Source organism: Neltuma alba, unplaced genomic scaffold (genome assembly GCF_004799145.2).
Source record: "Neltuma alba isolate B1F8T4 unplaced genomic scaffold, ASM479914v2 tig00011916_pilon, whole genome shotgun sequence".
Lineage (NCBI taxonomy): Eukaryota > Viridiplantae > Streptophyta > Magnoliopsida > Fabales > Fabaceae > Neltuma > Neltuma alba.
Window position 1 is genome coordinate 176,539 of NW_021636509.1, and position 17,058 is coordinate 193,596.

A 17,058-nucleotide genomic window follows, 5' to 3' on the forward strand; every position below is an offset into this window, starting at 1 on the left:
TATTTAATATAAAATTATTAAGTCAATATTTTTCAATATTTAATTTAATGAATGCATCGAAAATTGGGAATAAAACTATTTCAATAATAAAAAATAAAAAAGTTAATATAATTTTTTGTCCATAAAATTTTGGTTTATTTTGGAATTCGTCTTTCAAATTTCAAATCTATGATCTAAGTTCTTAGAATTTAATCTATCCTAAAATGTTAGTACTGAAAACATAGCATAGTTAAAATCTATTTAAGTGTTATAAATAGCGTTAACTAAGTCTTGTGTGAATAATAGAGAAAAGAAAAAAAGATTTAGTCCTCGAAATGCAGCTATGCAGCCTTTTTTTTTCCCTTGTTATTTAATTGAGGAGTTTTTTATGTTTTGAGAATTTATTCTTTCTATATAATCGTTTTGTGATCCACATAAGATTTATCTAGGTATTATTTAGTAAATTCATATTATCATTTTAATATCATTTATGGTACCTCATTACATTTTAATACTGATACATATAGATTAACATTTTAAAATATACTAAATTTTAATGATTAAAGTAATGAAGTTGAAATTGGAGGACTAAAATAAAAATAGACTCAAATTTCAAGACAAAAAAATTATATTAGGGAAAAAGAAAAGTGGATCCATTGACCCGACCCATCACCCGACCCCGTTGTACCCTAAACCCCCTTAGACTGAGGCGCTGGCTCTGCCATGTTCCTCACTGAACTTGACCTGGCGACCCGAGCCTGAAGAGACTCAGGAGGTCTGTGTTACACTGACAAGACCTCGAAACGTAGGTGGCGGAGAACATAATATAATAAACTCCGAGGAAGCTTCAACGTATGGCTCAGAAGCCTACAGACGAAGCAGCCTTCGGTGTTGCCATGCCTGGTCGCACCTCCATTCCCTCCGGCGACAACTCTGTTTGGGCCGATGTGTCGCCCCTCCTTCAAGCCGCTTGCCAAGGTCCTTTTTTTTTTCCCCCCCCGTTTGTGTTCTTGTTACCTGTGAGTCTTATCGACTGGTTTTCCTCTTCCCGCTTGAACAAGGAAATCAAAATTAGCTTCAGGTGCCTTTGGTTTTGGCGGAGAAATCTAGTCAAATTAAGTGGACATAGTAGGATCAAGTTTGTTTGTTTCCCTTTTGATCTCAGACATAGTAGGATCAGTTGATCGAAGGGTTTTTTATGTGAGACATGGCGTTTGAAAATGAGTCACGTGTGGGTTGATGGAGTTTTTAGATTGTATATAGATTTACAGATTCTAATACTTGGTTAATTTTCTCGGTCTTTTATATGTTGCTGCTCAATACAAATGCGAAATATGCAATCATGAGTTTACTATTTGATCATTATAAAATTTTGTTGTTTTTTCCCCTTCTCTAAAGCAGTTTCCCACTTTCTCATTTCATGCACATGAATTGTAAACTAACACTAAACATTTCATTTTTTCCTAAAAGGCGAGAGATTGTTTATTTAACAATGAGGTCTTGTTTATTTAATAAGTGACTAAACTTAGTTGGCAAAAAAAAAAAAAGGTGATTAAACTTCACTCCCTCCTTCCCTATTAATATGTTGGTTGGTAAATTTTGGAATAATTTTCCGCCTTGGATTTCCTAATTTGAATGGTCGCCATACTTTGAGGCTATGTTAGTTTCTTCTTTTCGAACTTTATTTCATGTAGTTGGCTACAGATCTTCAGGAGGGAGAGCTGATTCACGGGGATAATTTCAATCTATTTGCTGCAATGTCAGCGTTGGAGGTATTTTTACATCTTGCTGATTGCAATATCAGTGGGCTCTGGTAGCAGTATTATGCCCCTTTTTATGATAATAGAAATGTAGAATGTCGCTGGTTTCTTATATGAATTAGTCACAAACAAAAATCATTTGGCTTTACCACTTTGAAATGGAGATAATGAGCATGCCTTGCCACACAAACAATGCACTAGCGACATGCAGAGAATTTGTCCAATATGAGAATCATTTTCAGTGGTTATTCAGCAGTAGTCACTCATACAATTAGTCTTGCTTACATTTTTTTTTAAACTTTCTATTTTTGATAGATAATGGACCCAAAGATGGATTCAGGTATTGTTTGTAGATACTACTCTCTTGAGGAAGCCATCGAGAATGGAGCTGCTCCAGTTCCTGTTAATGTTGATAAGACAACTGATATTCGATGCACAATTGACATTATGGACCATCTTCTGGCATGTGAGGTAATTTAATTTTCATACACATGCCTTCCATATGATAACTTACAGAAACACTCACATATCATGCATGGCTGATGAGTGTGATCATAATCTGTTGCTCTGTATAAATGCTGTTTTCCCCTCCTGGTCATATAACGGCATTTGCGCTGCTTTAGTGCTTAGAGTATGGAAATAATATACGCTTTGTCCAGGATACTTCTATTATATAAATCACATTTGCACCACTTTAGTGCATAGAGTATGTAAATAATATACTCTCTTTCCAGGATACTTCTATTTTATAAATCTTGTAGAGTATTTGTGTGATGAAGCTTAAAATTTTAGTTGAGTATGGGAACTAAAATTAATTCAACTAAAATTGTACCAATAAAAAATGTTCAAGTGACATGCAAAACTGTGTGCATTTGTTGTCTCTGGTTTCAGTACATGCATTACACTTTCCTTTCTTATTATCTTAGTGATTATTTCACATGGCAGGCAACATGGCACAAGGGTCATTCATTGGCTCAAACTGTTTATTCTTGCCTCTATCTCCTACAGCCTGACAGAACATCATCGCATGCCCTGTTGCACTCATATTGTAGAGTCATTCGTGCAACCTGCAAAGCAGTTCTTTCAGTTGTCTCAGATGCACGCACACATGAAGTAAAGTACTCCAGCAGATCTTCTTTTTTTTTTTTTCAATCTCTTATGCTGTTATGCATTATAATATGCCGTGTGATTTTCCGTCCTTAATTTTGTTAGTAGTTGTAATTATTTAAATAAAATTGTGTTCTTTTGAAGTGTGTGATTATGCATTATTGATTTGCCATTAACTGAAGAATATGGCATGAAACGAGTAAATAGAATGCTGGAATTCTGTTGATGTCATTATTAATATCACATCATGGATTAAGTTTGTTTATGTAGTAATGATGTGGATTTACGATGCATGTGGCTTTCCTTTATCAAATTCACAGTTGCTTATTGGTCTATTTGTGCGTCTTTTCAGCATATTTGTCATATTTTATGTGTCAGATGGAAGTATGGTGATATATGTCAATATTTGTTTATCTCCTTTAGTCCTTTAAGTAGAATTTTGTGCTCCTACCAAAAATCTCTCACTAAATAAAAAAATGGTGATATTTATCTGTTTCAGGAAGAGGATCTATTTACCATGGCATATGGCCTTCCTCTGAGTGTAGATGGAGATGAGAAGTGCTTATCGATGCTAAATGCTGTTGAGGAATCAATATCACGCCAACTGCGTGCATGTAAATCATCATCTAAACGAAGAGTATTAGAAGGTAGTTTCATGTTGAAGCCCATAACTACCATTATTCTGTTGAAAGTTCTCAGTACTGGTTGTAGCAGGCCTTATAAGTTATGCCCTATATACTGTTAGGATTACTTTTAGAAAATTAGGAAAATACAGAAAGGGAAAAAATGCTTTTGTCGGTCAGAACTTTCACTTTTAGAAAGAAATATAAAAATAGGGAAGTTGTTGGTTGACTATGGTCAAAGGCTCTGAGAGGTTTAATTTGGGGAGTGTGAAAGTCACTTTTTGGGGTCTATAAATCGTCCCTTTTGGTTCAGCAGCAGGTCTGGAGAATTTTGAAGTGTGGTTTTAGCCCTTGGGTTGGAGAGTGCCAACCTCTCGCAAGATTGGCAACCCTATTCTGTTTTAGAGAGTCTGTAATGTCATTGTGTTTTGTTCTGTGTTATGTTTCTTGTGAGTTCGTAACTGTTAGTCACTTGTTCATTGTGTAAGAGAGTGAGTTATGTCTTAAATCATCCTGCCCCTTGCAATCGAGTTAATTATGCAGGAATATTGTGTTCTGATTCAATTATTCCCTGTCTTTGTTATCTATCTCTGGTTGAAGTCTTGTTATAGTAGAGGGTCATAACATATACTCTGTCATATTGTATATTTATGATCTTTTCTGTAAATCGTTAGAAATATTGGAAGCGCTAGAATTGTAGAAAATTTAAACTTTTTAGTCATTTTATTAGTCTTTTATGTCCTTTATTGTGATTTTCTGATTTTCTAAGAGTAGCCTTACTTATCCAAAGATCCATATAATTGCTTCATTCTAAATACAATAGAAGGACTCTGTCATCTTTTGTTGACATGGTATCAGAGCCGGTTACAGAGAGGAAAGAGCTTGGTTAGATAGATAAATATACTCCTTCAGAGTTTTTTGGGGCAGAGATTTGCTTACATCTTTAGCAATACTGTAATCTGTTGTTTCTTTCCTTCCATTATTCATCTTTTCTGTTGATTCAAGTGTTTCCATACTCTATCATCCAAAAAAGGGTGTTTCCATCCTCTATAAGCAATATGGTAATTGATTAGTGACTGACTCAGGGTTATAAAGCAATTTTTTCCCTCCTTCCTTTTTTTCTTTATTGTTCAGTGAGAGAAAGGGGAACACTGGAACTCCTTTTAATATTAATTTGATGCTGATTCTGATAAATTACAAGCAATAAGCAATCTTAACCTGAATCACCAGATACCTATAACCCTTGATTGTTGATAATGCTAATGTACTTATAAATAACTATACACAGTGATATATTATTCCTTACTTTATTCCCAGAATGCTTATTCCATTTTCTGTCTCTTTGCTCTGAGGATTTGTTATGAAAAGTAAAGAAATAAGGGACAGAGAGAGAGAGAGGAAAGAGAAAGGAAAAAGAGTAATAGAAATAGAGAAGAGTAGAGGATCAAGAGAAACTGAATAATTTCTAATCACATTACAAAAAACTGAGTTACAAGGAATGGGTAATACTTATTTATAAGCAAAAGCCCTAATAGATATAAATCTAAGTAAATATCCTAATATCATCTGAATATTATCTAGATATCCTAATCTATCCAAATCCTACTAATATAATTAAATACTATGTAACTCCTAATAATATTTATTTAAACCCTATTTATATCATATTTAAGTGTTTTCTTATTTATAATTATAATTACATAACAGGATTGCTCTGTTGTTTATAAATGGATGGAACACAGAAGTTCCTCTCCTGCAACTAATTGATTATATTGGGTTAAAATGCATTCACCACCCTGAAGTATTTTATCAGATGCATTCAACACCCTAAATTATTTTTTGGTACATCCAGTATCCTGAAATATTTTTTAGGTGTGTCTAGCACCATGAAATATTTTTTGATGCGTCTAGCACCTCAAAGTATTTTTTTCAGATGTGTCTAGCGTCCAAAAATAGTTTTTTGTGCATTAGCACCAAGGCAAAAAAGAAAACAAAGAAACAATATTTCAAGGTGCTGGACGTGTCTAAAAAATATTTCGCGGTGTTGGATGCACCACAAAATACTTTGGGGTGTTAGATACATGTAAGAAAATACTTCCGGGTACGGGATCTACCTTAATCCTTGATTATTCTATTATTGCTTCTTTTAAGTAGGCGTATGTTATGTTAAATTTATGCTTTTAATTGAGTTTTGAGCTATTCCATTGCAGATACGGAGCCGCTTCAAAATAATCCTGATCTAGAAGAAGGCTACTGCAAAGCATTGTTATGCCGATTACGTTTTCGTAAGGTCTTATCCTATGTATATTCTTTTATAAGTCATGCAGATTATATAAAACTACATTCTCGTTTTGTTTGTGATAACTTGTCCACATATCAGAAATGAGTTGTCTTTATGCTCACAATTTTTGCAATCCATTTGGTCAATCAGCACACAGAAAACTTGTCAACACATCAGCAATGAGTTGTCTTTATGCTTACATAATTTTTGGTATCCATTTTGTCCATTAGTGCACATCAAAGATAAGAGGAAAAAAAAATGTAAAATCAGCATCCATCCCTTCAAATATATCTTTATTAGCACAGATTAGCTGTCAAAATTGAGGCTGACATACTGCTAATATATAAACTTTGTTGTTCACATCTGGCTTGAGAATGTGGTCACATTACCATAACTATATTAGACTTAGACTTAAATGATGTTATTTGTTTATTTTCTATCTTTTTCATCCACCTTCAATCTTCTTGTCAATGAATCAAGCATTATTTGACTGAAATTTCCGCAATGTTTAATTTTCTTTCAGCATTTGTACCATCTTTTGATGTCTATCAGACGGCCACAAGGGAGGGGACTGGAGTTGGCAAGGAAACACATAGCTTCATGCATTTCGGAGCTTGAGTGCATTTTAAAATCCTCAGAGTTTCTTAGGGCTAGTGCTCAGGGAATGTGTGAACAAAACATAGAAGACACGACTGCATCTGGTTGTCAAGCAATTGGATTTGATGCTAGTTTAAACTGCAGATCATCAGCCCCAACTCCTCCCCGATCTATTAAAATTCTCAGTTGGAAAAAGGTGAGTGCTTATGTTGTTACTATGTCAGAAGCACTGATACTTGAGAAAGCCTTGAGTATTGAAGTCATTGCTTTGTCAAGAGAAATTCCAATATTAATACGGTAGAGATACAGATCTCGTAGCCACATATATGGCTTGATACTCAGCTGATACCTCCGATTGAATTATTGAAACCTATCATTTAGGACATTGACATTTTCTGCTGAGCAAAACACATCATTATAGTGTCTAGATTTGAAATTTCTGGCCTTTTCTCCTCTGAAATTTCAAGTCATGTCTGAGATTGATGTTCGCCCAATTGACTGGTCCTATTTCTTGATGCTCCTGGTCAAATGGCTCTGGCATCCTCTTCTTTAGTTCTGTTGCTATTCTTTTCAGTGAAGCCAATTTTCATGGGATAAAGTGAGACTGCTTCCCATTCACTGAAGATGAGCAGTGAAAATGGACTATTGTCTTGGGATTATGGGATGTACATGCTAAATTCATGAGCAATGTCAAGCCTATAGTATAGTATATACTTTGAAATTACATATTATATTGTGAAACATTATTTAGAAATAAACATTGCAATACGTTTTTAGATATTAAAAAAAAAATCTTTATGAATTTGATAAAGTATGGTACTGTACTTATATTTTTTCACGAAAATTTGTTTTATACCAGTATTCATACCATACATTTGCTTCACAGTTTACTGTTACTATGTGACTGTCTCTCCTGTAATGCTTCTTGTTTCTCTGTGCCAGGCTGTTCAGTATTTTGTGAAACTTCTGCAAGATCTGGACATTATATGTTCCTACTCTTTGGATCCGTCACTGGAGGCTGCTTTGCACTTTGTGATTAAATTCCAGAAGTCTCAGCCTGATTTGGTTGCTAGATCTCATCTTCAGGTGGACCATTTAAATGCTCTTAAGTTCCCCTCAATTCATTATTGTTTCTTTTCTTATATTCTTATAGAACATTTATTTTCTGTCTAGATAAGAAGTCCAGTTATTTAAATATTTTTCCATATAGCTAATTTTTTTCAATCTGTGCCTTTTGCGAGATGTTCAAGAAGGGAAGGGTGTGTTGTCTGTGATGAACATCGAAGTTATCCCCCTGTACTTAAAAGGAACAAAAAATGATAAAAAAGTATCTTTCCTTCATTATAGTGAATAAGATGTGAATAAGATGCTTTAACAATTAGAATATTACTATTTTTACCATGTCAAATGGAATATTTTGAAGTTATCATCCCCAGTAGAAGCTTACGTCAGTGGTTATTACACTAAAGAAGTTGACTTTTCATGGATAAGATATGCTATTCATGCGATTCTGTTTTAAAAAATATAATGATTAAAGGACATCTACGCTTTGGAGGAGCCTGATTTTTGGAATCACCATTGTCAGAAGCTTACATGACTTAACCTGAGCATTAGGGAAAATTGACTTTTCATGGTAAAGCACCACAGTCCATGTGATACTGTGTGACATATAATCATAATAAAATATGTGTAGCTTTAAAAAAACCTGATATGGGATGCTAGAGACGCCAAGTTCTCTCAGTTTTTGTTTTATACCTAATTTGTGCTTGTGGTTTGCATATTGATGCAAGCTTCTTTTGAGTTCTTTTCTATTGGTTTATCATTTCATTATGCACAGGCTAGTAAAGGTACAAATTTTGCAAGTTACAATGATTTCACTTACTACTCTTATTTTGATATCTGGTATGTTCTTTAAGCAATGATTAACTTTTCATCAGCTCCTGCTGGTCCAAGATGGGAAGCTCTATGGACGGATTCCAATGTTTGCTTTGATTACTAGAGCTGCTGGATTGCCTGAAGTCACGAAGGATCATGACATTCAAAAAACTGAATCCATGGTACAACTTGGGCAGGTAGTGAAGTCATAACCAATTGGCATGTTGTCCTGAAAATAATTTTTTAACCCCTTCTATTTGGTAAATGTGTTCTAAAATCTATAGATATGATGCTCGTGGGGATGAGACGCTTATATCATGTTATTAACCAACACAATTAAGGGTTGACTAAAGCACTTTGTATTATTACTTTGTTACGTAAACAATCTGGAATATCTACTAAAAAAGGGTGCTAGTGTTTTCACAGCCTGTTGCATTTAGCTTTTCCTCTAATCCATGCAATATCTCATTTGCAGTTAGTAAATAATTTGCTCAAAATCCTGTGTACCAATGCTGCATGGCAAAGACGTAAGCTAGGGAAAATGTTACAAGACTGGCGTGTCATCTATGTTCAGGTACATCCTCAGGAAAAGATGTGGCTTTTGTGATAAGCTTCCCTCTGCCCCATGTTTTCTGCATGCTGTAAAACCTCCTTGAATTTGTCTTATTTTTTAAAGGTGTATAAATGGATATAGTTCGTTGAAAGTGGTCGACAGAGCTTTTCTGCACATAATTACTTCTGACATTTCTAATTGATCAAGCTGTACAGATAATGGATTGAAAATAGAATTCTGAATCTTTTATTCTTTTTAATTGATCTTATCTATTTCCTAGCTGACCTATAGTGAGTTTGAGATTGCAGAATCCCATTTCCTTTCACGAGGATAAAGAAAATGCATATAAAGATAATCATATAGTGATATGTCTGCTTATTCTCTGGATTGAACTTCCATACTACATTTCCGTATGTTATGATTTTGTGAACGCCCATTTAAGCACATCTCATCTTACATTCCTCCTTTACAGCTGGAGTTGGCTTTTAAAAAGGAGTTTGGAGAAGCTGCAAACCCCTCCTATGATGAGGTGTGTTTCTTTACTGAGTGACAAGAACTTTCTTGAGTTTATCAAATACCTACGTGGGAGTAATGCCCATAGAAAAAATAGCTATTGGTTGCCCTGAGAAGTTATATCAAACTCTCTCAACCTTAACTTGTTTCCACTAACATTTCAACAAGGTTTAAGGTATAAATTTGCCCTATAAGTTTTCACGTAGAAGTGTTGGGCGTCTAGAAGTTTTTTTTTGGAGTAAATTTGCTCGGAAAGCTTAAAATCGTGGCAATAATACCCCTACCGTTAAAAATATTAACGGCCAATGTTGGTTTTTTAATGGTTGGAGGGCAATTTTGCTGCGATTTTAAACTTCCAAGGCAAATTTGTACTGCAAAATCCTTTTGGGCGTCCCGTGCTCCTGAGTGAAAACTTCTAGAACAAATTTGCACCTTAACCTTTTCGCAAAACTATTTTCTTTTAGTAGTATTTGTTGATCGTCTAACTAGCTACTATGGCTGAACTATAATTTATTCAGTTGCCAATTTATAGCATTGCTCTGCTCCTGCAGTTATGTTTCAAAATATTCCAACAGATCCTCATGTGGGTTGAAGAGCAAACTTACTGGATAGCATACCGTTTTCTTATTTTGGGTTTTGAATTGGAGCTCTACTCTGTACATGATTATTGCATGGTATACTGGTATATATATACAGTTCTGATCAAGCTTGCGGAGAAGACACATCTTAGGGTCGTGATGAATAGTGGTACTGGTATGTACTTCATCTAAGTTATTAAAATACGCTGTATTAACATGTGTGCTTCCAACTTGAAAAGTTTAGCAATGTATAATTCAGTGTCCTTGTAATTGTGCACACAGAAGTAAGAACTATTGAATTCCCTCGAGGCTCTGACTTCGTATGCTGTTATGCTTTGTCTTGATCAGCCAAAAAGAAGGCTAAGAAGAAAAGGGATTCTTTCAAGGATGCAGGCCGGGATTATCAGATGCCAGGAGCTGTCTTGTTTCTTCAGGGCCAAATATATCTAGCTGAAGGATTATGCATGGTAATCTCATTCTTTCGGTTGTCAAAAATGAAGCCTATACATGTTTTTGTCTCAGTCATTCATTTCCTTAACTTCCTCAAAGTCATTCATTCGTTTCCTAAACATCAGGGGGAGACGTTTGGTCTGATAACGTCTTGTATTTACTTTGTGGGCATGAAGATACATTTAACAGTATGAACCCCCCCCCCCCCAAAAAAAAAAACCAAAACAACGAAAAAAAATCCCCCTTTTATTTTGGGCTCCAGTTTTGTAAGTAGTTTCTTTTGTTTATTTCCTAGATGCTTGCTGCCTTGAAGAATGAGCGCATTTTGACAGTACCACAGAGCCCTTTTAATACAGAACATGAGGTAAGGGTTTTCATTTCTTCCATTGACACTGATCAGTTGTTTAAACAACCCTAGTTTAAACTTTGCCAAGCCTTTTTAGGACTGGTAAAACTTCATAGTCTATGTATCTGAAGCTTATTTATGGATTCATTCTCCTCAAGATTACTATGATTTTAGAAGAAAGTTAAAATGATCATGCGTCCAATTGCATTTAGATAATTTTCTCTGTTGTCTAGCCGCTGTGTATAAAGTGGCTAGAAGATATGTTGGATCGACTAAGTTCCACATCTATTGGGATAATTTGATAAACATGCGTGTAATTAAACGCAAATATACCTATATGCTTTTGTAGATGCTATTTGAACAGTGAAGCTTGTTATGATTTTAGTTAACCTGTAGGATCTAACTCACCCAAATTCTTTTATTGAAAAACCAAGCAAACCTTAACAAAGATTGGATCAGTTGGGAAGAATTTGACCAATATCTCACGAGGATGTGGGTAGAAATCCCACTACCTATGTGAAGACTTCATTTGTGGGCAATATGTAAATATTTTTGTAAGTGTTCTCTGAGTTGTGAGGCTTGTCCTGACCTTGGCAAGTCTTTGGGACCAACTCACCTAAATTTTATTTATTCAAAAAAACAAGGAAAAAGAAGCAAATGCATTTATGTTAATTTGGGGTTGTAGTCCTAGTTTTTATCGGGTCTATGTGATTTATCGGGTCTATGTGAGGCAAGTTCAATCAAACCCAATGTGATTGTCGACCTGGAGAAAAAAAACAAGAGAAAGAAAGAAAGAAGGAAAACTAACATGTTTCTGTTGGGGTAAACTCTTACGAATGATACTCACCCTAAATGGCCCATGTCTCAAGCTACATCTGCCATTTACAATTTAATCATTTGTTACCCTTTTGTCCAGATATTCATTCAGCAATTTGAGCTTCTACGGAAAGCTTGTCTCCCTGATCACGTCTCATACAGATCCTTTAAGGAATCAACAATGCATGTTAATTTCTCGGTAAGTATTCATAGGTGCTTAACCAGTAATCATCATTAGATGTTTAAGTCCCCATGGACAAGAGGCTCAATTGTCATATTCATAAATCTTGTTTTTCAGAACCTAGTCATGTGCGATTACTTCAAGGAAGCCCAGAAAATTTCCAAAGATGCCAAGAGCTGTTTTTCCAATGACCCTGATAAAATGAGTGAGCTGCGCAGAGTAGAGCAAGTAGCAGAGCATAACAGTGTGGCTTTAAATGTCATTTGCAGGCTAGGAGCCATTGATCCATCACTCAAGATTTCTTTTGAGTTCAGTCACCATCCATTTTTTGCTACAGCCACTGTGAAGAGATCTTGATGAATGAGAGAGAGAGAGAGATGCCACCAATTTTGAAAGATTACTGGGGCTGGGTGTTAGGAGCCAATGTCAGTAATGTTCATTCAATCAAATTTTGTGGTTCACTTGTGATATTGAAATTGTAATATTTTTTTGAAGAAGAAATAAATAAATTATTTTTATGGACTTCTTCCTACTCGGTCCCTACTTCCTTTGCTGCAAGTGAAAAGCAGGAGTTTTTTCAAGCCTCTGCGCACAATTTGGATTCTCGTTATTCAACAAACTGAATGGATATGGTGTGTTTGTATGGAGATCAAAAGGGAAATCGCTAGGTGATTTCAAGAAAGAATGTAATTATTAAAATGCTCCATAACAAGTTAATGACAAGTTTAAGGAGTAAGTGACAACAACATTTACGTTGCTCGTCCGCTAATGGAACTTTTTGTTGATTTTTCTTGTTTTATAGACCTCGTACCTTTTTCTAGATTTAATGAATGTCATCTTAAGGTATGAATTATACATGTAATTTTATTTTGTTGCTCATTCTTTTAGTACAACTATATGGTGTTCAATATTACTCCCTTCGGTACTATTAACAAGATTTTAAAATTTGAATTGATTTGGTTTTTTTATAAGATAATACTAATGATTGTCTGAATATTAAATATTTTTTTACTAATTTTATCTCTAATTAATTTTTCTATGTTCTTTCCTCGTTTTTTCCTCATTTTATTCCCTTTCATCGTTGACCTCGCTACTTCTCTAATTTGTTCCCTCATTACATAAGAACACAAATAAAAAAAATGAGGTCTAATTTTTACATATTTATTACTTTTAATTAATGTTAACTGTTTTTTAAAACCGTATAATTTATTTAATAAAATTTTATAAAAAGTACCTGAGGGAGTATTAATTTGGATTTGATTTGAAATTATTTTACCACCTAATAAGACCATCGCAAAGAATGCTCTATCCAAGTCCAACTGTCCAAGTGATTCCCTTTAATGAAAAAGTGAGGCTAGATATTTGCCCCACAACTCTTATGTTCTAACTGCTTTTAGCTGTTAACCGCACTAATCTCACCTAACAACATTCTTTTGCTAAAAATAATGGTATTAAAAAACTATAGAAATTCTTGCAAAAAATAAAAGAAAAATTAATATGTAAAGTTCTATAGTTTCAAAAAATGAAGCTTTTATGGTTTTCTTTTTTTCTTTTTTAACTAGGTTTTGTGGTTTCCTCAATTATAATATGGGTCCCTTCATATAATAAAAAGGGGGAGGGGACTTATAGGACTCGGTTAAAAATCAAGTGAAATTATAATGATTGACAAATTAATTATTTCAAAAATAAATAGCAAATATGATTTTTCAATAACCAAAAAAGATTTGTGATGAACATTTTTTATACTTTCCTTCTAATAGTTTCATGTATATTGTATTTACTTCGGATTTCTTTTGAAAAAACAAAATTCCCCAAAAGCAAACCATGCATATATATTGGATGGATTTTTTTTTAGCTGAATATATTGGATAGATTTAGGTGGGCTTTCTTATATATAAATCAATACATAATCACTCAAATTTATAACTATAAAAGATACAAACAATAAATATATAAATACTTTAAAAGCATATACTACCTCTGGTCCTAAATATAAAAGCTAACTGACTAATTTGAGTAGATTAAGAAAATAACTTAAGTTAGTTATTTGTAATAAATATATATTGTTTTTCTTAAAATATCCTTGCCAACTAAGTTTATTGGCTACAATTATTATTATTAGAAAGACTATGGTGGAAAAAAATAAATAAATATAAGAGATAAAATATATTGGAGTCTTATATTTAGAACCAAAATAAAAATCAAATAAGGTCTTAACTATTAAGGACCGGAGATAGTATTAGTCATGATACTATAAACAAAGAAGTATATATAACATTCTATATAACTTTGTGATTAAACTTTAATAAATAAAATATGATAAATCTTTGAATCTCTAATGATAGTATATTATATATATGATTTTTAGTAATTGTATGATTACCTAATTGGAATCCACACTTATTATATAATTGCTAAAAATCAGGCGGACCTCTTACATATCAGAGAACTTAAAGAATAAGCCAACACATATCCAATTGAACTCGGATGAGTTAGTTTAAGATAAACTGCAACATTTTAAAAATGATGAGAAGTGTAGTTTAATTAACGTTAACAATTACTTTGAAAAATGGTAAAAAAAAAAAAAAAGTGTTGTAAATATTATGTTGTGTGGATGTTCATAACTCCTTAGCCCCTTGGGATTCCTTCTCATGGTTAATGGCATTATACCTTATAACTCCTAAATTGAAGGGTTTCAAGTATTGATTTCCTATAACCTCCAATTGTACAATTATGTTGCTTAATTCCTTTCTTTATGTACTTGTAACTCTTTATGTTAGTCTTTAATATTGGGGTCCTATAAATAGGAGATGATGTACACACATTTGAGACAATGAAGTGAATGAGAACTCCCCCTTAATTTCTCCTCCAATTTCCTCTTATTCTCTCCATCTCCCTCATCTCAATCTTTGTACTTTTCTCATTTTTCATAACACGTTATCAGCACGAGTTTGCTCTGAAGATTTGAGGTATAAGCCTTTTGTAAATTAATATATTCTTATAGTATATGATAATACTTTCTACTAACATCTCCTTACCCAATTATTCTTTTTATCTTATTATCACGTCTAATTTTAATTTTCTATATATTTGCTATATATTATGTTGTTCTTTTATGTTATTTATTAATTTATTCTTTTTATACATTTTAATTCTATTATCTCCCCATTGTGATATTGTGTTATTTCTTTTATTTATTTTTCCATACTTCTTGTTCTATTGTTTGTTTACATATATCTGTTTGGTTTATATTATGTCATTTTATATCTATCGCAGTATTATATATATATGATTATATAATGTTATTTATATTTGATTATGAATTTTAATTTATTTAATTTATTTCATTACAATATTATTTATTTAATTTTATTAAATGGCTAGAAGCCATATGTGATTAGATGACCAAAGTCATATCACTTTTGCAATTGTTCTTTTGTGAAAGAACACTATGGATACTTTTAAATGGAATGACAAGAAAAATCTATGGCACTTTGATGATTTGATAGTGACAAATATCAAAGCCCTAAAAGCTACATGGTGACAAGTATTGAAGCCCTGAAGGCTACATTGTGACAAGTATCAAAGCCCTGAAGGCTAATAGTTCAAACATCAAATGGCATAAAAGAGTTTATTTGAAAGATTTTTACTATAGTCCTGAAGACTAATATTTGAATAAATTGATTATGTGCTACTGAAAGTAAGGAATATGTCTATGAGAGTGATAAAGAGCATGCCCACATTGTACTGTTGGAATTAATAATTAAAGGGCAATAATATTTGATTTTAGCTATTAAACCATAATTGAGGAGATATTGATACCTCTATAGTAAAAAACAATTATGAGTAAATATCATAATATGATCAGAAGTCATATAGACAAATATATGTACCAATCTATTGAAAGTAAATGTTAAAATTGGTTATGAAATCAAAAGATCAAGAGATATTATGAAAAGTATAAAAATGTAGTTATAATGCCCAAGGTAATATCTTATAGAGAAATATGTTCAAATTAGTCAAAGTTGAAAAATATAATCATTAGCCCAGAAGGCTATATCCAGAAGGTTATATAATATTATTTTAAATTTCTTGTGATTTATTGGTAGAAATATATTATTATAAGTATTTGATATTAAGATATTGATAAACATTAAAAGTAGTTATTGGTCACTTTGAAATGTTAATTTATGGTGCCAATTTACTTGCATATTTATGAATATGAATTGTGAATATAATTTATTTTCATATCAATAGAATAGCAAAAAAATGGTCATATTATGATATTGGTACTTTATTGTGCTATTCGTGCACAAATTAAAGAGATGATATATTGTTCGTATTTTGTTTATTTATATGCTATTTGTATGATCTTAATTTGAATGATTTATTGTGATTTATTGACAATAAATTTTATTGTGAGCATTTGAAATTGTTTTGAGTTTAACTAAATAAGAAATTCGGTGAGAAAGAAAAGTTAAGTATTCATACAATGTGTATGTAATTTTTTAAAAGATATGTTTTGAGTATTACAAATTAAATAAATAATATATATTAATGTTAAGAAGTTTTGACGATAAGTTCAATTTTACACTTTATTCTCAGAAAGTTTATTTTAAAAGATATTCTATATTTGCGTTCTCTTTAATTATATGAGTTTGTTTATGAGAATAAATTAAGCATGTGCAGATGATAATTATAGTTTAAAAAATTATGATTATTGGATTAATTCAAACATTATTTAATTCTTTAAGTTCATATATTTTGAAAAAGTATAAAAGAAAATTGTATATCTACAATTAAATTAGTTTTTGCTGTGACATTTGAGAGAAAAAATCATATATTTATGTCACATTTGAATTGAGAAAATAGAAATTTATTTAACTTTATGAGAAAATTTATTATAAATAGTTGATATTAATTTTGATTGGTTGGACAAAATCATCTTTGCAGTATGGGTAAATTCTATATATATTACCAGTTAAACTTATGATACTTATAACTATTTATTATTATGTATTACGATATTATTAAGATGAATTTGTCTCCTTATTCTTCTCAAATTACTTAGTTCCTGAAGAATTATGTGTAAAAATATTAATATAGTTCCTGAAGAACTAATACATATTTTTCTTTATGGGCAGATAAAGAATTAATGGTAAAAAAATATGACCCATTGATCTACATTAGAACTTCGGTTTCGAAAGAGTCTGAAAAGTAATAGCCTAATCGAATTAAAATCCATAATTATATATGAACTAGGAAGTACTTGGACTTCCAAGTAATAGAGGTTATTAGCCTATTATATGCTAGTCATGTTTTTGAAATACATGAATAAGGAAAACATGTTTTATGGCTCGCACTTGAGGGGGAGACTGTTGAAATATAAGTGTGAGTTG

General features: G+C 32.4%; 1 protein-coding gene across 2 annotated transcripts; it reads left to right on the forward strand.

Moving 5' to 3' along the window:
• Positions 1-720: 720 nt before the first annotated feature.
• Positions 721-12,204, forward strand: LOC114719450 (N-alpha-acetyltransferase 35, NatC auxiliary subunit-like). Of its 2 annotated transcripts, none has more exons than XM_028904954.1 (16): positions 721-957; positions 1,684-1,751; positions 2,055-2,210; positions 2,685-2,852; positions 3,346-3,493; positions 5,680-5,759; positions 6,274-6,543; positions 7,290-7,433; positions 8,285-8,419; positions 8,698-8,796; positions 9,248-9,304; positions 9,840-10,041; positions 10,215-10,333; positions 10,612-10,680; positions 11,579-11,677; positions 11,777-12,204. In XM_028904954.1, exons 1-16 carry the CDS (start codon positions 834-836, stop codon positions 12,014-12,016), a joined length of 2,178 nt encoding a protein of 725 aa, XP_028760787.1. In that variant the 5' UTR covers positions 721-833; the 3' UTR covers positions 12,017-12,204. The 2 variants fall into 2 exon arrangements, with proteins under 2 accessions (XP_028760787.1, XP_028760788.1); XM_028904955.1 differs by having other exon boundaries at positions 773-957; positions 1,674-1,751.
• Positions 12,205-17,058: the final 4,854 nt, after the last annotated feature.